This window comes from Centrocercus urophasianus, unplaced genomic scaffold (genome assembly GCF_019232065.1).
Source record: "Centrocercus urophasianus isolate 14NV4802_14NV808 unplaced genomic scaffold, USGS_Curo_1.0 seq_24, whole genome shotgun sequence".
NCBI classification, from domain to species: domain Eukaryota; kingdom Metazoa; phylum Chordata; class Aves; order Galliformes; family Phasianidae; genus Centrocercus; species Centrocercus urophasianus.
Window position 1 is genome coordinate 15053720 of NW_024884800.1, and position 21985 is coordinate 15075704.

At 37.0% G+C, this 21985-nt stretch overlaps 1 protein-coding gene across 4 annotated transcripts in view; it reads left to right on the plus strand.

The window, feature by feature from the left end:
- The window catches only part of TENM1 (teneurin transmembrane protein 1), a 227757-nt gene that overhangs the window by 14238 nt on the left and 191534 nt on the right, over nucleotides 1-21985 (plus strand). For all 4 annotated transcript variants that reach the window (XM_042825108.1, XM_042825109.1, XM_042825110.1 and 1 more), the window contains exon 2: nucleotides 14103-14363. In XM_042825108.1, the coding sequence (XP_042681042.1) occupies nucleotides 14103-14363 (261 nt within the window). The remainder of the gene's footprint in view (nucleotides 1-14102; nucleotides 14364-21985) is intronic.

Consider the following 21985-nt stretch of genomic DNA (forward strand, 5'->3'; position numbering starts at 1 on the left):
AACTTCTCACCAGCAGTCATTTCTGTCACTGTTCTGGCAGCAGGGAGCTTATGGTTCCTTATGCTTTAATAATGCTCCATCATCTGGGATATCAGATATGGGTCGAGAGTTAAAAAACTGCCTGTGTGCACTGCATGTGATTTAGGAACACCAAACCTGACTGAGGAGGAACAGCACAATGGGCAGGAACAGCAGCCAAAGTTATTTTGCTGTACCTTGACGCTCCAATTTAGAAAGCATACTATGATCAAATGAGTGTTCAGACATAATATTCCAATATTTTAAAGTTTTTCTCTATGACTGTAGTTACAAAATAATAATAATAATAGTAATTTCAGTCTTTAATTTGTTTATAGGAATGGATCTCTGTAGATTGCCAGTGGGAATAATGTTGCTAGCAAATATTCATATTTCAGTTTTATTTTATAGTCCCCTTAAAATGACTCATATGTATAAAATACATTTAATTGGCTAATAGGTCCTTTTCAAGGAGAACAAAAGGAAAGTAAAGGCTATTGTCTTTGTTTAATTATTAAAATTCAGCAAACTATTCTAAGCAAGAAAAGTAATGTGTTAAACACGAAAACACCGACTTGTGAAGTTTTTTGGCCAATAACTTTTAAATTCTTTCGTAGCAGTGCATCAACTTCCTTCTCATTTGGTGTGCCAATCTCCATCATGGTGTCACCCCATTTGATTCTTACTGTTCATATGTGATCCATTTTGAATTGAAATAAACCAGAGGCATGAGGAAGCATTTCAGCAATGAGGAATATACATACTCTTCTGAATGTGTTTTTTTTTTTTTTTTAAAGGATGGTTCAGAGAGGTAGATTGTATTAGCATGGTGAAAATGGTTCTTTGCACTGTGCTTTTTTTTTTTTAAATTCTCTACAGCACTGCAACTCCCTGTTCTTTTTCCTTCAAATTGAGTTTTCCTCCTGTTCAGAGCCACCACATCCTTGTTCCATCGTCTGCGCTGAAATCTGTCACTAAAGGGCATCTAATTCAACACTCTGTTCTTCACACATTGACTTACGAGTGAGACTAGTTTGTATGAGCTTGATCTGGTTAGTATCTGAGAGGTTCCTGCTGTGTTTCTAGAGAGAAGCGATTAAAGCTCCTACAAATGTTTTTTTTTTTCAGTTGCAGCCACTTCTAGATCTACTGCCTGCAGCCTGTGCCAGTCATCCTGCTCAGCTGTGCTGGTTTTTTTCTTATTTGCTCTGTTCCTGTTGCAGCTAATATTGGGCACAGTACCAGGTGGTGCAGCTCAGGAAATGGTGTAGCAGCTGGTAGGAGAACGAGACAATACCAAAGGGTAGATAATGCCTAGAAAGGCAAAACCCACATGGGACTCCTGCTCTAGAGAGAAAGTGTTACTCATGAAGACACTGAACTCAGCAGGCTTGCAGGAAACAAATTTATTAGGAGAAAGTAGTGGAAAAAAGGCTTGAAGATATGTTTAAATGCAAAGCTGTTAGATAACAAAGCTTTGTACAAAAGGATGTTTAAGCAGTTCCTATTGTCATCTGAAAACAATTCATTACATGGCTGAGTAGTAGCTTGTATTTTTTCTAATGCATTTTTTTCTGTAAAATAGATTATGTTGAGAGAAAATTTTGAACCAAATTCTGTAGGCTATTGCTTTGAGTCTTTCATAGCAGCTTTTGTCACAAAGGGAATATTTATTAAATATGTTAGGTCAAAACTGTAAGGTTTATAAATTACGTGTTTTTACTCTTCTGTTTGTTTTCCTTCTCCTTAATATGGTGAATTACTTGTGTGAGTTGTGTTTTTCACTGTGTGAAATAGTGGCTGCTGCTATCCTTCCAGAACAGCAGAAAGCAGAGTTAAAGCATGATTTGACAAAATAATGTCAAAAGAATTGTGAAGCTTACTGATCCTGTGGGGTTCTTCTCAAATCCCCAGTGTGGTTCAGAATCCCTCAGGTGCAGGATTGGGCCCTTTTCTTGTCAGATCACCTTTCTCTGTGATGTGCAGTAAAGCTAATGATAGTTATCTCAAACTGTAAATTTATTTTTTCCTCCTTGTTTTTCTGGTTAGCTGTAGCCTCAGTCTTTAATTGATATTTGTGCAGATTTTTCTAGCTGTATGTATAAATGTTTCTGAATGTGGTTCAGTGCACAGTTGCTCTCATTTGTGCTTGAATCTGGTATTTCCCTGGAGTCTCTATTTTGAGAGCTGTCTCCCTTATGCGTCCCTTTTCTGATCATGGCTTAATTACATTTTAAATGCCTTCTGTGTTACTTTCTCCACCACCTCAATTAGTTAACCTCCAACTGTGTGAATTTTTTAATAAGGAGGCAGAAAGTATTTCCAGCAATGCTGAACTTGAGTTCTGCTTGTCTGTCTATGGGAAGCCTTCCTTTGGGGCATGGAGGAGTTTACATGGCTACTGCAGGCTAATCTGGTAGTGAGATGTCTTGCTCTTTTGGTTTGGCTTACTTTCTCTGAGGTAGAGCTGGGAACCTTTATTCTTCACGGACAGAGCTTCTACTTTGTGGGTTATTCTGCTTCTACTTTTCAGTCTGTTGAGGTCCAAACAAATTATTTCATTTTCTAACTTCTTTTTGGGGAAATTTGTTAGTTACCAACTTCTAACTGTTTTATATTGGGTGGTTAGCCTCCCAACCATCACATTAGCAATACAAATGTATCCATTTATTCCACAATGAAGGAGACTTTGTTTTAGTCAGCAATATCTGTGATTTGCATCAGAAAGAGGAGCTGCTTGTCTACTCATTTTTAAAAGGAGAAAAATCACATTTTAATGCTTACCAGTCGGTAACTTGTTATTTTCAAGGTATCTGTCACATGGCTGTGTCAGAATGAAAGATAAAGATGCTGTGTGGTTAAACTGCAGCCTAGTGTGTTCAAAGTCAGTGACTCGAATAGCTAAAACGAGTACTATATACCCAAATAAACTATTTGGTATTTTAAAACAAATAGAACACATATTAAGAAAGGGCAAGGGAATTAAAGAGGTCTAGAGCTAGAAAAAAAATGTAGCCAAGTGCTCCTACCCACATAAAAATACTGGAGGTATTTCATCGTGTAGTGGCTTTGTTCCCAAAGCCTGGATAAATTTTTGGTGACAGATGGTAGAGACTCACAGCACTTGTTTAAACTTTGTGAAAATGTACTGAGGTCTTTTGGTGTGCTTTGGTATTCTATTCATACTTCATTCCCTTTGGCGCAGCACAGGAATGATGTTACTTATTCCCTCTTTTGGAACCCTATATCAAATCTTGAGATGGAAAATTAGATGAAAACAGCTCTTGGTATTCTAAGCATATTATCCCTCCTAATATATAGGGAATAGGCCATCTTGTAGTACCTATATAAGTAGCTTAACAGTGTAAAGACAAATGCTATTGGAGTAATTCTGAAAAAATGTTCTTGGAAGTACGTTGTTCCCTTCTGTGCTCAATTTCTCTACTTTATGACCCTGAGTTTTGTAGATACCATATTGTATGCTTAGGAACTTTATTATGCTGACATAAATGTCTGCGATTTTCATCATTCCGTGGTAACCACAACATGCATTTTAGGGTGAAATACATTTTAAGAGATGTTTATTTAATTTAAATAGTAGTAATGTCCTGTGATATTTATTTAAGATTACCACAGTGTATTTTGTGGGTGTGCACACCTGCAATTACTGCACCATTTACTTTAAGCCATCTTGATAGTATGAAAACAAAAAGAAAACCGATTTTCTAGTTACTGAGTCAGAATATGAGTCTTTTAAAGTAACTAGTTCATGGAACGTAGTGATGAAGAAACAGTTTCTGGAAATGTGAAACGAACTAATAAAGATCTAAAGGGGGGAAATGAGTTTAAACATTTAAACTGGTTTACGTAGTAGAAATGAGAGATTAAAAAAAAAACAGTTATTTCCATTAAATTGTTTTGATATTACTTAAACAGCAACATTTGGACTGCTGATAGTGAAAGCCCTTTGGTAAAATGAACACTCGAGAAAAGAAGGGAACTGAATTGGTCCAAATTTTTTGAAGGGAGTGTAATCTCCCTTTTCTTGATCAGATGGAACATTTGGTGACAAACTCCTCAAGAGATTTTTTGGGGAAAGAGAGGTTATTTGACTGACAATCTGTATCCCCAGTTGGTTAATCAAATGCAACGGATGTGCCAAGTTGTCTTTCATATGTTCTCAGCAATGTCAGGTTGGCAGCTGGATGTAATTGGATGTGAATGGAAGTACTGAAGGGCTCACGTGCACGAGCTCTCCCTTTCTTCTTACAGGATTAATAAAAAGGGGGTATTTGTTGGTCTAAATTTTACTCAGTTGTTTTTATCTAAATTAAAAGTATATGCTGCATAGATGTTAAGCTCATGTATGCTATAAGTAAATTTTTCAAAGATCCTGGGGGAAAAGGTTGGAAAAAGTGCAAATTTGTGCACCTGCAATCTAAACAAGGCAGTGTTAATCTGTTTAGCTGTCCTGAACTCTGAAGTAGGGGCTATCTCACAGTCTAAACTGATTTTTAGTGGAAAAGATGATTATACTTAAAGCAGTGAGTGTACCAAGAAGGCAGGAGCAGAGCCCTCACCTGGCGCTGCTGTGCCTCAGAGCTCACACCATGTTGGCTCTGACACAGCTGCAAGGCAGGAAGGGGCTGCTGAGGAGATGTGTGAGGGTCAGACCTCACACTGCCAGAAGCCACTGCTCTTCCATTTCCCTAGTTCCTGTGATGGCACCCATTTGTTGTTTGGTGGATGCACAACCTGATGCTTGTGAGTGTTCTTATGCCTCACCCTTTCTTTAAGGATCCCACTTACAACTCCCAGTAATACCCACCCTGTTGCAAATACATTTTTCAAAACGTCAGGGTTTTTTAAAAACTTGCCAGCGCGGCTGTGAACTTTGCCAGTGGATGAAAGTAAGCAGTCCTACAGAAACCTCAGTCCTGCTCAGTCTTGAAATAACTTTTAATGCATTCCCTGAAGATGGCCCAGGGTGACGTTAACAGCCCTCCTCCAATCCTGCCTGCCTCTGATACTCAGCCCTCCATCTTCAAAGGAAAACGGGTAGTAGATACTCTTTTAAGCAGATTTTTAGTAATCAGTAAAGAACATTTCTGTTACATCTCTGTTAGCTTTCTAAAAGTGTTTCCATCATCATGAAGATGTGCACTGCAAGCATGAAGATGCTTATTCCCAGACAGCCATACTGACCCGAAGCCTACATGCTACCTACTTGATGTGCCCTACTGGCATCATTCAAGGTATTTCTGGATTTACAGCATGTAAATGAAATCAGATTTTACACTTTGTTGTGTTGTGTTTTTGTGTTTGTTTGTTTTGTTTTGTTTTGTTTTTGCCTTCTAACACTAAATTAATGAATATTGTAAAGATACCTGCACTTTTTTAATTCAAAAAAGGCTTTGATTTTCATTTAGCATATGAATGGTTCCACTAGAATTTTTAAAGGGGATACAATTTCAAGACTTCTAAAAACAATTGGTGTATTTTTAAAATACTTTACAAACCAGAATCAAAACTGTTGGTAGAAATTAATTTTATATTCCCATCCAGAATGCTATTAGGATGTGATATCTGTCATGAAGCCTCAAGGACTGATATTTGAATGAAAGTGATTCTGCTTTAAATGTAAACCACATTCAGAAATGACTTCAAGAAGTTTGCAGCAACAATTAGAGAGTCATGTCACTTTGAGAAATGGTGGTATACAACTTAGTCTGTTAAAGAAATTGTCAGACTTCATTCTCCTAAACGAGAGATCAGCCTTCAAGCTGGAACCACTACATTATCCATGCCTGTTAAGTTATAAACATACTGGATTAAAGCTATCAGTGCTCCACTTTTTTCACTTTCTGAAGTTAACCTTGAGGAAGAATATGCATTCATTTAAAACTCCTTCGAAGAGAAAAGACAATTTTCTCCAAATGATTTGATTCGTGCTTGTGCTGGCCTTCAAGAAATTCTTTTTTTTTTTTATTTTTGTTTTTTTTTTTTTTAATAAAAGAAATTAACAGATTCTACACAGTAAGATTGTGGCTAGCTAGCTTTAATTATGAAAATGCAATCATGAGAAGAAAGGGTTCAGCATCTGTTGATTCCTTTAAACACGTGCAGAAATATCAAAAATTGTGACAGACAAATGATTTTAGAATCAAGGAAACTTGTTAAGCTTCTGAAAGAAAATTTCAGTGCTTCTCTTATAATTCAGCTTTTGAAAACAGCCAGTCTTTTTTTTTTTTTTTTTGAAAATTCTTCCTTCCTGATGTATTTTTGTATATTGAAATCGAATGTATTGTAAGACAAGTTTTCCAAACTCTATCACAACTGCTGCATTATAAAAACATCATTTGTTCTCACAAATGATACTTGAGGTGCTTTCTTGTCTGTGATAATATTTCTTTCCTCTTGCTGTTTGTAGAGTAGCATTAACGTGGTCATTATTTGAGACTAAGTAGGTTTCTTTTAACAGAAATGTGGGTTGAATGCTAGCACATGGTCTTTGCTGTGGTTTTATAACTCTAAAGTTCATTAGAAGTGATTTATGAGTATTTGCAATAGAAATTTCTCTTTAACAGAATCTGTGTAAATGGAAGTATTTTACATTATAAAGCCACACTTGAAGAATAGGGAAGGCATTAGCCAGCAATACTTAGGATGTATTTGAATTTGAAGGATTACATTCCCAGTCTATCTGATAATGACAGTGTTTCTTGCACAATTAAAATGAGACCCACTGCATCCACACTGTATTTGTAAAAGCTCTGCCTCTGGCACCTTGTGAAGTTACTCCTGAAAAACAAGATCTCTAACATTACAGTTTTCCCTCTAAGTCTGAAGAATTGGTTTGAAGACGAGATGGGAGAAGTGTTTGACATCTTCTGCTTCCTCTGGGGAAGGAGTTGAGAAATAGATTCTTTCCTTCTCATACATACAGCAGATTTGGATTCCTATTTTAATCTTCCTGTTGTTATTACTGTTTCTTATTTATAATTTGTATTGCTATTTGTTATTACTATTATTTTTAAATTTCTGGCTTTTCTGGTGGTAACCAGAGATTAATATAAGAAAATAAATTAAAGAGAGAAAAGAATACAAGGGAAAATTGAAATACAGTAGGAGAAAACATCCAGTCCTGTGCATTTGATACCTAAATATAAAAGCTCAAATGATATTTCTGTGTAATACAGTTTTTACTAAAATAGATGCAACTAAATCTGTCTTGGATTGTGATAATACTCTATCAAGTGATAAACGTTGTTTTAAAAAGCAAATTAATAGTTATTGTAAAGTGCTTTTGCAAATTAATGGATATTTGGCTTCTGTCTCAATGATTCCAATATGAAAAGTTACTGAAATTTGATGTCCTTAAATAATATTGTCCTAGGGAAGAAGCAGCATGTTCTCAACTTAGGAACATACAAAAAAAATTTAAAAAATAACCATCTCTAACTCAATCAGATGTGAACACACACACACAGAGCATGCACAGAGTTATCCCGCAGCTTATGTTACACAAACAACTTTATAAAGCAGCTTAAGATGTCTGCACATTTAATTCTCAAGTCCAGGGTACAGCCAGTAAACCATGGTGCTCAGGTGAGAAATGAGAAATTTTCAGGGCCATTGAACACACTGAATTTAGCGGAGTGCTCAATAGCCCTCAAAATTTCTCATTTAGGAGGATGCATGTGTGTGGCTTCAAAAAATGAATGTGAGCTTCACTTTCTCCATTTGATTTATTGTCTCCCTTCCTTTCTCGGTTCCTCCTCCTGTCTGTCTATCTTGTACCATAAGCAGCTGGTCTTCTTATTTTGAAGTAAAAGAAATGCACTCACTGATTAACCTAGTGGTGTTAAAGTGTGAAAGCGCGTTCACTGTGTAACACAGTAAAAACAAACTGCGTGTTTGTTTTTTTTCTTCCTTTGATTTTCCTGCTATCACTCCTTCAGACACTAGCTTGGTAACTACTGTAGGCATGAAGTTATTCAGGTTAATGCATCACCCTGTGCGTAGCATAGGCAATTTGGAACTGACGGAGGAAGGATGGGGAAATCAAGGCCATCAGGCATGGGGACAGCTGAAGGGACAGAGAAGCCAATGTACCCAGGTCCATCACACACTCAATGTGATGGGGCTATGATAGATGCACAGCTGATGCCTAGCCAAAACGGGTTCACCACCGAGTGCACCATCTTGGGTGTGAGTTGCACGTTTCTCCCATAGATTGGGAAATTAATGTTTTAACAGACATTGTTCATCTTTTTATCATAAGTATGTGGGCAGGTGGTGATCCAATCTTTTTGTTGTCTTAGCCTATGAAAAAGCACATTCCTTCTCTAGTCAAATCAACCCCTTGAGCCGGATAAATTGTCCATCAAAATTAATAAGCAAGCTTCACTTTTTGTTTGCAACATTAACTGGTGAAGAACCTAAAGATCTTCATTTCCAAGGGCACACATTAGTTCCTCACTGGGTGTCTGCGCCATGTCTGTTGCTCATCCCCAAGCACCTGCTGCTGAATGGCTCCTCAAAGCTGTGTTTTTGTGTTACATCAGAAGTATCCATCTTCCTTTGATTTTTGTCATCAGCACCATTGCTTACTGTCAGATACTGTGGGCAGAGCCCTGGAGCCCTCACAGCGTGCTCCCGCCATCGACTGCGCGCAGCATCTCTGCAATAATTTATTTAAAGCTTAGCCACCATCCTGACTTTATCCAATTCTAGTCTGTTGATTAAATATTATAGATGACATGTATGGTGGTGAGGGACTGAGAAACAGCGATTGCTCCTAGTAAGTAACATTATGTTCATGGTACAAATAGTAACTGGCATATGTTGAAGCCAAACATGATATTATGATTTAATTACCAGAGCAATTAGGCTGTGTTTTGTACAAGAGAAAGCACTGGAGCGAACGTGCCTTTAGATTTATCAGGGGCTTCTCAGGCATGTTGTTAGGGAAGAGGTTGCCCAGAGATGTCGCGGATGCCGCATCCTTGGGGACATTCAAAGTCAGGCAGGATGGGGCTCTGAGCACTGATCTACCTGTAGATGTCCCTGTTCATTTCAGAGGAGTTGGACTGGATGGCCTTTAAAGGTCCCTTCCAATTCAGACAGCTCTATGATCCTCTGTGGAATTCCATGTGGAGAATTGAGTGGTTGTGTACTTGGGTGAAACTTTCCTCAGAACAAGAATGCTAGAGTAAGAATTAGGAAAAAAAAATAGAGATTGTGACTCAAATGAATTCAGAGACCTTTGAAATATGTAAGTCCAAATGACTTCATTATGTGTTCCTGTGGACAGTTGTTTATTTTGCTTAATGTCTGTTTATTAGCAAACTTCTTGGCAAATGGAAACACTGTGGAAATTCCACAAGTCCTGAAGGTCCACTAAAATTTACAGAAATGCTGAGCAGTGGGACTTTGTTCCATTGTTACTACGTGAGTAAACATGAGTTACTGCCATCCAAAGGAGGATGAGATAGTACTGAAGATGCATTGTGATAAAGGCTGTACATACACGTGTAAACCTAACTAAGTTATTAACTGTCCTGGTGGTTAAATTAAAGCTGTAGTAAGATCCTCAGAACTTGGCGTGTGTATCTGGAAAGAGAAGGCAAAAGTTCTCAGCAGTTCTACATTGCCAAGAGCAGTGTTAGAGCTGGCTACTACTGAACTCCATCATTCCTGTGTCAGCTTGAACGTCTTACAGAAGAGCAAACAATATTGTTCAGTGTGCACAAAGATGTGTTTAGCTGATCCTCTGTGAAGATTTTATTTTTCATGAAAATTAAGTTGCAGAAAGTAAAAGAAAGGAATGAGTTAACTGAAACTATTATTTTTAATGCAACCAGCCTCCTTTCCAATTCCTGTTCATAAAATAATTTGCATTTCTTTGTGTTAGTTTAATATCAATTTTTTTTTTTTTTTTTTTTTTTTACAAAAGCGGAAGATTAAATATTTGTTTTTTAAAAGCTCACTTAAAATGAACTCCACAAAGCTTCTTATGTGAAAATCCTATCATGATCTTCTGTATAAGTTTATAATAGCAGCCTTTTTTCCTCTGTACGCAGTTCATGCAAGAACTTGAATTTCATATTAACGTTCCCTCATTTCTTTTGTGACTGTGTCTCTTTGGTTAGACTGTGTCTAACATAAATCCACTTGAACTTTATCTCCTTGTGGAAATGTGTAGTATTTTAGGTAACAAGGTTAGACGTGCAAGCCAAACCAGACAATTTTGGCACGCTAAGTGCTTTTCAGAAAATGCATCCCACGAGAGCTGAAATACTACAAAGGTTTGTATACTTAAGGAATAGGCTATTCATGCAATATATTGAGTTTGGATTTGGTTGGCTGTGAGTTATAGTATTAAAAAATCGATTTATTTTACTCTGCCAGAGAAAAAAATAGCTGAAATATTGAATTTGTTAGCTGCTACATTTTGAATTAACTTCTAGACTGAAGGTTAAATTCTATGCTTCTTAAACATGTGTAATCTAATTAGCATTTGTGAGATTTACTGGGATGAATTTTGCCCTTGGCATATGCAATTGCAAACGGAAAAGCTGTGGGCTGCAGGCTGCTGGGGGCAGACAGTCTGCCTGTGGTGGACATCCGCAGAGGGAAGTGCCTGCATCTTAGCTCCCGGGGGGCTGACATCAGCTGACACGGCTCCTGAAATTGCCAGAGTATTTATTATTACAGGAAAGTTTCTTAGTTGCTAAAAATAAGGAGATACTGGCTTTAAAGGGAAGGAGATGCTTCTTGAAATTGTTGTTCAGTTGACAAAGAGAGGCATAATCTAAGATCACTGCATTGCTGCAGTATCTTATAGAAGTCTAAATTCAAAAAAGAAAGTAAAACTGGTTTTTGACAGAATTGCAGCAAGTGTTACGGGACGGACTTAGCAGAGGTTATTTCTGTAGCCTTGATCAAAATCTAGGTGAATATGAAGACTGGTAATTAAGTCTGTTGACTCTTGTTTCATGAGGTGATAAGTGTCATTTCCATAATTTTTTCTTGATGTAAATCGATAAACTCTCATCCTTTGGAAATACGCTCTCATCAGGGTAGATGAGAAGCATTACAGAACTGCTAGTCTTTTTTAATGCAGCTATCCAATTTATTTGTCTAATTTACTTTCCTTGGATTTTATATGGTTTTAGCAGATAAATCTTAGTTTTCTTTGATAGCATATTTCTTGAAATGCCAGTACTTTATTTTTATTTTTATTTTTATAAAATATTTTTTATTTTCATAGTATTTTTATGTCATCTGTTAATACATGTGCTAATTGTCGGAATTGTCACAAGCTGCCTCATTGCTAGTTGTCTACTGTTGGCCAGCAAGATTTAGCATTCGCCTTCCTTTCACAGCAAGAGGGCAGGGTGTGGACTAGAGCTCTTGTCACATTTTATAGCAGCTCAGTTCATTTAAGCAGAACTTTAAATCAGTTATTTTACAAGGAAGCATTCAGTCACCTCACTGTTACTGGGAAATGTTTGGTGAAATAGTGGCGTCCGCAGCCTCCATTTAAATGAACAGGCCTTATTCAGTGTGGAATAGTATCAGCCTGTTTAGTGCTTTCATCTTTATTTCACTGATAGTAGACAATGGGTTAGTCATTTAGTACCATTGTTGGCTTTTTATTTAGTTTATGTACAAGTCCTTTCTTGAACTTTGTCAAGAAAAAATAAGAGATACCATGAACCATTTGGAACTGTATTTTATATAAAAGTAGTTTTATTCATTTACTATTGTCAAAAGGAGAGTAAAGGCTGAGTGCAATACAGCTGTGATGTTTGTGTCCAGCATCAGTATCTAGACTGCGTCATAGGAAAATCTGGTCAATGCTGTGTAATTAAACCAAGTGGAACTAGTTGTGTATATTTAAAATGAGAGGTACAAATAAGTCATTATATGAACAACGCTGTATTTTATCTTCAGTAACTTCCTGTGAGATGGTCTCCGTCTATGTCTCCTGTGTCCAAGGAACTTTAAAGGCCTCAGAAAAGCAAGGATTTTTGGAGGTTGGATGTTTTGTGTTTACCATTCTAGCCATAGGATACAGAGAGTTTATTTCAGAAAGGCCAGTAGGGCCTCTTGCAGTATCTGCATAGGTTTAAGAACCAGCAGTCAGTGCAAAGTCCAGCCTCAGCTGTTCAGCTTCCATTTGCAACCACTGGAACCACTTTGCCTTCTTCCTTCTCCCAGTCTGCCAAGTGGCAATTTTAAACAGACTCCAGGCAACAGGAAGGAAGACTGCATTGTAAACACAGATAAAGTGAATGCCAGCTATTCCCTCTTCTGCAGAAACTATGCAGCTGCTTCCTGCTATCTCCTAGCCATCTCCATCAAACCTCAGTGTCCACTTCGAGTCAGCTGAGAGACTTGGAGCGCAGAGCTAGTGAAGTTGATGCATTTTGCAGTTTCACAAATACAGACCCGAGATCAGGTCCTCTGCCTGTGAGGAGAGATCAGGGAGGTGGTAGAGCTCTCCAAAGGGCCCCTATGTAAGCCTTGGTATGGTTGCCCTGGGGCTTGAGAGGAGCATGAGCAGCACAGTCAGTGCTTGTAGGATGGGGCAGCCTGGGCAGTAGCACCAAAGAACCTGAGTGATCTTCCAGAACTCAAGTGAGGTTGTGGACAGTTCAGTCTGTTTTCTGCCCCTGCCCACTTTCCTGCTCTCTAGAAAACACGTTGCCGTTGCCTGAGCTTGTATGAGCTGTTGCCACAACAGAGACCTTCAGAAATGTTTTGTTGGCTAAGAGGTTTGATTTACAGAGATCGATGACTTGAATATTGAGCCACTTGTCTATTTTAGCTTAGCATTTGGTTTGTAGATTTTGGTCAATGCTTTCAAGAAAATACCAGGGCTTTTTGTTATTTTTGAGGAAATGCTTAAAATAATAACCATTCCTCTCACCAGCTGGTAAGTGGATTAGTTCAGCAAATTGAGGCTTTCGTTAGGATGACAGTAGGAGTGAATATTTGTCCTCAGTCTCTCTCAATGACCCTCATCTCTAATGTTTCTTTTCTAGAAATTGAAAGAATCCTGTATGCATGTTTGATACTGTATTTAGTCTCTGAAGATGGCATCCCAGGTCTGATGTTCAATTAGGGAGTACAGTTCTGTAATCCTTATTTAATTAGAACTCCTTGTCTGACTCCCTGGGAGTTGCGTTTGTAATTGGATTCTCACAAGTGAGAATATGCAGAGGCCACCTCAAAGGAAAGCTATAATTTGCTAATGTGTCTTACTTACCTGTAGTTCTTCGAGAATGTTTCCTCTGCATATTCACATTATGGTTCCTGTCCACATTCTGTTTTTCCTTGGATTTCTGATGCTCTACAGTTGCAGTGTTTAATAAGAATAACTGAAGTATTGAGCACTGTACAACTCTCCAATATCTCTGATCACTTGGTGTCATGAGATGGCACTTGTACAGTCCTAGTAGTCACTGCTCTTCCAGGAGGTTCCTGTAGTTCACCAGCACTGGAGTACCAAAACCCACTGGTGTGAATATGCAAGGACAGCACTCTCAAAGAGCAAGTCATTGGTAAGTAGTCTTTTTATTTTCGTGTGTGTGTGTGATTAACCTAATATTTCCGACATTGTTTTGTAAATTCTGTATTTGCAAATTCACTTGTAGTCCTTATGACAAAAACAACCATCGTTCTGATTTGTGAGATCAATTTTAGAACTGTTATCTTTCAGGCAAAAAAAAAAAAAAAAAAGAGTATCTGTATTTTTAAGTCTTCGATATGAACTCAGGTCAGTTGTAAATTGATATGTTACTATTAGTGCGTAGGTGTGCAAACTGAAGTTTCATATTTCTGTCAGACAAAAAGGCACTGTAACAGTGCTGTATTATATACTTTAAAATAGCACTCTTTAGAAAAAATTGGATTGGATAGCAGTAAGTCATTGATCAAAAAAAATTTTCTAATGGTGTTAACAATATCAATCCTCAAAGCAGATTCTCTTGAAGAACATCAAATGTATGTTGCTTTTAACTTCCAAATTCTTTTCTAAACACTTCTTTTTTTTTTTTTTCTCAACCCCCCAGACATGGAATTCTGTGAGACACCCCATATTCTGTGCTCTGGCTACCAGACAGACTTACATGGTGTATCAGAGCACAGCTACCCACTAGAGGTGGGCTCAGACGTGGATACTGAAACCGAAGGTGGAGCATCACCAGATCATGCCCTGAGGATGTGGATGAGGGGGATGAAGTCAGAACACAGCTCCTGTCTGTCAAGCCGGGCCAACTCAGCATTGTCCCTGACTGATACTGACCATGAGAGGAAGTCTGATGGGGAGAATGGTAATAAAGAAATACATCTGACATACTGAATAGAAGTATTATTTCATTGAAACTTTCTTATTCTCCTTCATTGTCCTCTCTTTCTTTTTTCCTCCTTCTTCCTTAGATCTCTACTAGATCATCTACTATATATACAAGATAAAAACGTTTGAATTGTGTTTATAGTGTAGATGAAAAATAAGGCAAAAAACAAATGAGACTGTGTAGTTCTAGAGAACAATTGCTCTCCTGTATTCTCTATTTTTATGCAGTAGGAAGATCATCATTTTAATTTCGTGAACTATGAATTAGGTTCTTAAATCTTTATGTGTACATTTACATCACACATTTTGTGTACAATCCATCCTGTATTTTCTGGTTTTTAAGTGTAGCTTTAAGACTTGAGAGTTAGGCTATATCTGAACAGGTACCTTTATCAGCAGAGCAGACCAAGCTGGTCTCTGTCAGGTCTTGATTCTGTGCATGGAAGTTGAATTTCTCGGTTAGTAGTTCTTTGTTCTTTGTTTTAAGCACTCATTCTCCTTCAGGATCCTTTTACTTATTTGCTTACCTTATGTTTTAGAAATGAAAAATGTGTATTTAATTGAGTAACGGGGAAAAAAATTCCACTGATTATCTCAAGGCATCAAAATTAATGAAAATCTGCTTAACTCATATCTCAGTTTGCACATTTAACAGATACATGTAGGAGCTGGATTTGTTGATCCTTGTGTGTCCCTTGCAACTCAGGATACTCTATGATTTTCTTGTAGCTAATGTAGTTAACCAAATGCTAGCTACACTAGTAGTTAAATGTGGTCAATAAGTGGTTTTGTTTGGTTGTTGTTTTTTTTTTAATTGTAAGAGATCAGGGAACCAGTGAAAGTGGCAGATGACACTTCAGTGTTGACAGTGATATATTTTAATGGATCTACAGCAATATGAAAAAGGATTCACTCATGAATATCCTTTTTATATTTATAATAGGAATGAATTTAATCAATTTAAACTCATTTCTTACATGATCTAGCATATAGCAGAGTAGTCCTGCACATAGATTTAATATTTGCGTGTTTGTAAGCTTAATAACAAGTTTTTAATTAATTCAATTAAATGATTCGTGTTTTAAATGCTTCAATACAAATTTTAAGTAGGAAACTGAGAGAGGAAAGCAAGTGCAAAATTAAGCTGGAAGAGAAATTGAGACCATGAGCTGAAATGAACTTAAGTTTTCTTCAGACAGGGTAGACAGACGGGGTGTCAGTGTTTCTTAGGGAGCTGAGTATTTGTAAGAGTAATTAGTCTTGAAAGTTAATGTGGATAAATTTGAAGATGAAGGTGATTGTGAAGTACTACACAGGTTGGTTCATAGTCAAGAGTTCTGACCCAGAGAGCAGCTGTTTTCTATCTGGGCTGACTCTCAGTAACTCTCAGCATTCTTAGAGCACAGGCATTCTTAAATCTCTTAGTAAATGAAATAACACGTGACAAATCTTTCTCTTCTTAAGCAGTTATTTGTGCAAAAAGCTTTATTGGAGAGCTGTAAGTGCTGCATTTGTTCCTGTCAGTTGCTACCACGGAAGCAGACTTTCTTTATGCCAGCCAGAAACTTGTGGTATGGAAATGGTTGAGTACATTGCAAGCCATTAATTCTTGTTTCTTGAAATTCTTGTTTCTGTGATACTGTGCTGTAAAAAAAATAGATTTAGAAATTCTGGCTGCAGAAGGGTTTTCCAAATGCCAGGTGGGCTGATTTGAAACTGGAGTAAAATTAATGAGTAATTTACCATTATTGCATTGTTTGAGAAAACTAAGTGCTATTACTCTCTGTATTTTGAAAAGATCTGTTGATTTTTTGCTGTTGTTGTTTTGTTTTTTTTTAATCTGTGGACAAAATTCTGCTGCATATGCATAATAGCTTTTTTGTAGAATGCAGAATAGTCAAATGCAATAGACTCAGGTAAACCTGTTTTCAGGAAATGCCTTACTTTACATAGAACTCCAATATATTTCTACAAATGTGATTCTGTTAAGTTATTCCTTGAGTTTGTCCTACCCATGCAAAGCTCTAGAGAGGTTCCTTGACACATGATGTATCTGTACCTGCAGTACTGTTCAGTGCAAACTAACTTAAAAGGGACAAGCTGCTCATTCACAAATCTGATAAGGGTATAAGAAGGTAACATGGACTGACTGAAATTCTGGTATCCTTTGAGTGCTAAAACTAATAGAATAAGGTAATTGAATGGTCATTTGCATATTCTGTGCTGCTATTATTGTGCAGACATAACCTGAAGACTGAATAAGTAGAAATTATTCCAGATAAGAAAAAAGAAACACTGATTTTGCACTACTGCCTTCAGCTTTTTTTCTTTTTTTCTTTTTTTTTTAATCTATTTGAGTTTATCAAAGAAAGATTTTCTTATTCCAGGGATGGAACATTGATGGGTTTGTACTTACAACATTCTGGATGGAAATATTTTTAGTGGTACAGAACAATTGTGTTCTGAAGAACAAGTGAACAGACAAAGCACAACCTTTTACTTCAAACCCCAGATCTTTGTGAGGGCAGTTGGTTGAGTGGGTGTAACTCAGAACTCTATCTCAGCAGCTGTAAAAGTGACCTGATTTTTTTTTTTCAGTGAACCTCTGGTGAACCCTTTGTGTCAGTGTTCTGGGTATGTGCCTACTCCATTTACTGCCTGTTACTCTGAGAACTTGTATTCTAGTGTAAAAGATCAGAAATAACCTTAGAAATTTACATGAGGTAAAGTGGAACCCAAATCTAGTGGAAGAAGATAAGCATAACATATCAGTGTTTAACACGGTTAGGAAATTGTAGGTAATGGCTCAAAAAATTCTACTGTTTGGTTTTTGGCTTACATAGCTAACAGTGCCTTCTTACTCCAAGCAGCTAATGAAGGTTGTAAATTTTCTCTTGGATGCACTTTTTTTCATGTCACTATACTTCATCTTGTATTCTAACTAGCCAGATTTGAGAATTTATTTGAGGAATGTTTTCCTTCATAGACACACCAACTCTATCATTATCCCTGTTTAAACATACTCTGTTGTTTTGAAAGCATTGAACAGATTGTGTGAAATACCAACATTCCCATTTAAATTAGTGTTGTCAACGCTAATGGCAACTAATAATAGCCTATTAGTGCACAAACTGCCTGAGGCTTTGCCTGAGGCTAAGCAAAATATATATTAATGGCAAGTAATGAACGACCAATTTCTTGGGGATCATTGGTTATCTTGGAATGGTATAAGCAGCTCTATTTTAACACTCAAATACTGTGTGGTATGGGAATGTAAATTTTGGACAGAAATGCTACGAAAGAACAATATTAAAAATAGTTACTTACTCCATTGTAGAAGACTGTATAGAATCACAGAGCGGCCTGGGTTCAGAGGGACCTTTATGATCATCTAATTCCAATCCCTCTGCTATGGCCTCAGTTCACTGGAACAATAGTATCTGTCATTGCAGAATATCAGAACATTGAGTTCAGTGATTTAGTCTGCCAGAATACTGAGCTGGCACATCTTGTTTTTCCATATTTTTATTTTTTTTTCAAATGTATTTTTCTAGAACAAAATATATAGTGCGGGAAAGAATAAAACCCTGATCTACAAAAAGAGTTGTCTTTGATCATATATCTGAAACTGCTCAAATGACATGAAACTACATCCCTTTCCAGCCAGTTCGCTGATAATGGACTGAAGTCCATTTTGTATCCATGCACTCTTCCCCACTGAATCGTTCATGCCGATCTTGTGTTTTCCCTTACTGATTGCCTGTGCAGTCATGAAGCAGTGTGGTTTACCTCAAGTTCATTCGTGCCACACTGTAATCCATTTCTAAGCCACATTTGACTTATTTGCACAGCCACCAACTCAGTTTTTGTTACCACATCTCAGCTGAACATTAGTAAGGAACTCCATGATAACGCACTTGTTAACCTGTTTCAGATTTTCAGGCAGTTATAAAGTCCTTTAAAGACTAATTGGTTTTGCTTACTCCTGAAATGGACTTACATGTTCTTTTGCAAGTAGTTAGAGTTTCTTTAGTAAGTAGAGGGAACCAGCATAATGCTGGATTCCCGTGCCATGTGAAAGGACTTTCACTTGGATCCAAATTCATGTTCCGTTTCTTTGACTGCCTTATTTTGTGTCAACTTGACTTTAATTCACAATAGCTTCTTTGAGATTTGCAAGAAAGAAATTAAGGTCATACTACAAGCTGAAATACCACTAGATTTATCATGGGGTATAGCTACAGAGTGTTTGAGGCCAGAGGATGTTTTTGTGTGTGTTTGTTTTTGTTTTGTTTTGTTTTTTAAATAACTACTTGTCACCTAAAATCAGGAAGAAAATGAAATAAAGAAACTCATCTGTTTCCATTTTTTCTACAGAAATTATTGGGAAACCTCTTTCTTAACAGCAGTATCCAGGATCAGATTCTAATTAGAGTAATAAATTTTAATAATACCAATAATTTTAAACAGCCAATTGTAAAGACAAAATATTATTAGCTATGCATGAGGAGAAGTAAAGTAAGTGAGAAACAAAGAGCGCTGAAGATGAGGTCTTTGCCTGTGTTCAGATAGTGAACCAGCAATAGTGTCAGATGGTCCCTAATGCTCCATCCTGGGACTAAGTTTCAAACATTTAAATGCATATTTAAAATATAAATCAAGCATAGCTTTACTGGTATCAAAACAAATCAATTCTGATGAGATCAGAATTCAGTTCCTCTCTTCTAACCTGGATAAAACACACTTTCCTTTATAAGTCTGTATTTATTGGGCAACATCGAAGCTGAGTTTAATGGCATAGAAACATAGAAGATTAATATTGTGTAATTCACTTAAGTATTTGTTTTATACCTTGAGAGCAGTGGCCCATTTAATGGAGCTTCTGACTTTGGCTAAATCCTTGAGGATTTTTCACTTTGATTGCTGGGTGGATGTGTCACTTTGGGGCAAATCACCTCAGCAATTTGCACTTTGGGTTCAATATCTTAGCAGTGTTTGCTAAGGGGGCAAAGATGCTTAATTAGTAAAAGAAATGTTGAAATTGCTGATGCAGTATGAGAAATGCAGCTTTGTGAACGCTGCAGCTATTCAAACCCCAGGAAGGATTTAGCTAAGGACAAGGCTCTGATCTAATTTACAGTGTGTGTCAATAGACCTACTGTGAATTCACACCTGCTTAAATTAAATTTGAATTTAGCACTTTGTAAAAGTCCTGTGCTTTAATACAAGCAATTGAGAGCATTTGGATTAATGCTGCTGTTATTTACTGCTATTTTGTAAACAAGCCAGTCATTTGGTTGATAGCTCACGTTCTCAATTCACCAGGAAATTATTACCAACAGCTACATTATAAAAACAATACCTGCTCTGAGAAGAGATATCCATGTGATTCTCCATACAGGATTTTGTTTGTAGTAACAATGACTGTCTGAAGTATTTCTATTAGCTGCTGTCCTGTTGCTTCTTGTTTACAATGGTGCAATTAGGAAATTGAGTTACTAATTTGCAAGTAGAGGAGTGAGGTCAAATACGTGCATGTAGCTTGAAAATACACAGGTAAATATTGGTCTAACTACCATTCTGTGTGTGTCATTTATTCTTTCCTCTCCATTCCTAGTGTGCTTTACATTGTTGTTTATTGTGGCAAGGATTGCACAGACAGTCATTGTTACTACAAACAAAATCCTGCATAGAGAATCACGTGGATATCTCTTCTCAGAGCAGGTATTGTTTTTATAATTCCCATTTGGATGACTGACTGTTGGGTGGTTTCAGACACCTAATGGATCAAGACAACCACAAGGTTTACACATAAATACAAAGCCCCAGTGTGAAATAGCTAGAATTTTTAGTTACTTCTACTGTTGTTTTAGAGATTTCTCCTCTTTGTCAAAGGAAGTGCATGAATCTCAGCAGTAACATAGCAGTGCTTTTTGTGGGAGTTTTGGAGTATACACTGACATTGTTACTGCTCTGCTGGAGCTGTTAATGGTGTAGGATGCTTTTGTTGACCTCACAGAGGTTCCTCTGGAAATGTTCCTGTCTCAAAGGAAGCATGTAAGTCATCTGAACTGCTATGGATAAGAAAGACATGCATCTGTAAACACTGTAGCATCAACTCTGTTATAATATCATGACATTCCTGCATTTGTTCCCTTGGTATTAAAGCCCTTTATGAAATTTCTCATATATGGAAAGCTTGCTAATGATGAATAATTGTTTCCCATGTTATAGGGAAAATTCTGCCCTTTAAAAGGATGATTTCATTACTTATGCTGACTGACACAGGTATTACACCTGTCTATCTGTTGTTTTAACATTTTTCATATGCTAAGTTACAATCTTTGTTGCTGAAATATTCCCTTTCCCATGTTTGTCCTGTAAGCACTGTGAACATTAAAGGCAAACATTAAAAAGTATTATTTTACATTAAAAATAATAATATTCAGAACATAACAGAGATTTCATGTATTCCCTAACTCAAATAACCTTTGCCCACAGCACAGTGAAATGTAGCTGTGTATTTACTCAAGATTGTGTAATATTTTTAGCATTGCTGTTTTGTTTCCTTTCATTGGTAACTCAAAGCAGGGGGGAGGGAATCTTGAGGAGAGCAGTCAGGTCTAATTTTTATCCCAGAAATGAGTAACTTGGCTATAAAGCTCAAAAACAATCTCTTGACTTTCCCCCTGTGTGTTGTGCAGAAAGGATAGTGAATGTGGCTTAAGGAGCCTGTAGCAATATAAATTATTGCTGCTTTTTTTGTTGTTGTTTTAAATCCTTTTGACTTTCTCAGATGGAAATGAGCACGCGGTAGAAGTATTTGCAGAAACATTTCGCAACGCGAGGTGATGTCGCGATGCTTCTGCAGTTCTTGGGCACTGTTATTTAGGCAGCCATGGAGGTAAGCAGAGAGATGAGATCAGCATACAGCCCCTGCCTTTTGTCAGAGCACTACAATGAGGGTAATTCAGCCTTTCATTCCAGCAACCTTGGTGAGAACAGGGGACCCCTGAACAAAATCCTCTTTTGGAATGTTTACTGTGAATTCTACATGAGGACAGCTCTGAACTAGGAACTGTTCAATGCTAAACAATAGACATGTCTGTCCCTATATTTTATTTATGTTGTTTTATTATTAAATTTATAATGTTTTATTTCTCATCTTCTTTGGTTAAAATTTAAAATGTATTTGAAGATCAGAAAGCTGTTTTGCAGAAACAACCTGCAGTCATTTGATACAGATTTCCTTTGGAATAAAATATTTATTTTAGTTTAGTGCTGATACTTTTATGTACTTATTTTGAATTATATGCAATTCTTGCTTATATGTCTTGGCATGCAAATGTTCCTTACAGTTGGAACCTGGAGATTATTAAGGCTGCTAGATCAAAAAGATGCTATTACTCATATTTACTTCCTTGCTCTCTCAGCCAACATGATTTTCAGTACAGAGATACCTGAGAGATTCTTCCCCCCAGCAAGATGCTTTTCAGAAATTTTAAACTGTGTAACAATTTGATAAAAGTGAACGACCAAATGAATACAAAATTAGTAGTGAATGGAGAATACTGACAAATCATCCTTTAAGGGTTTAGC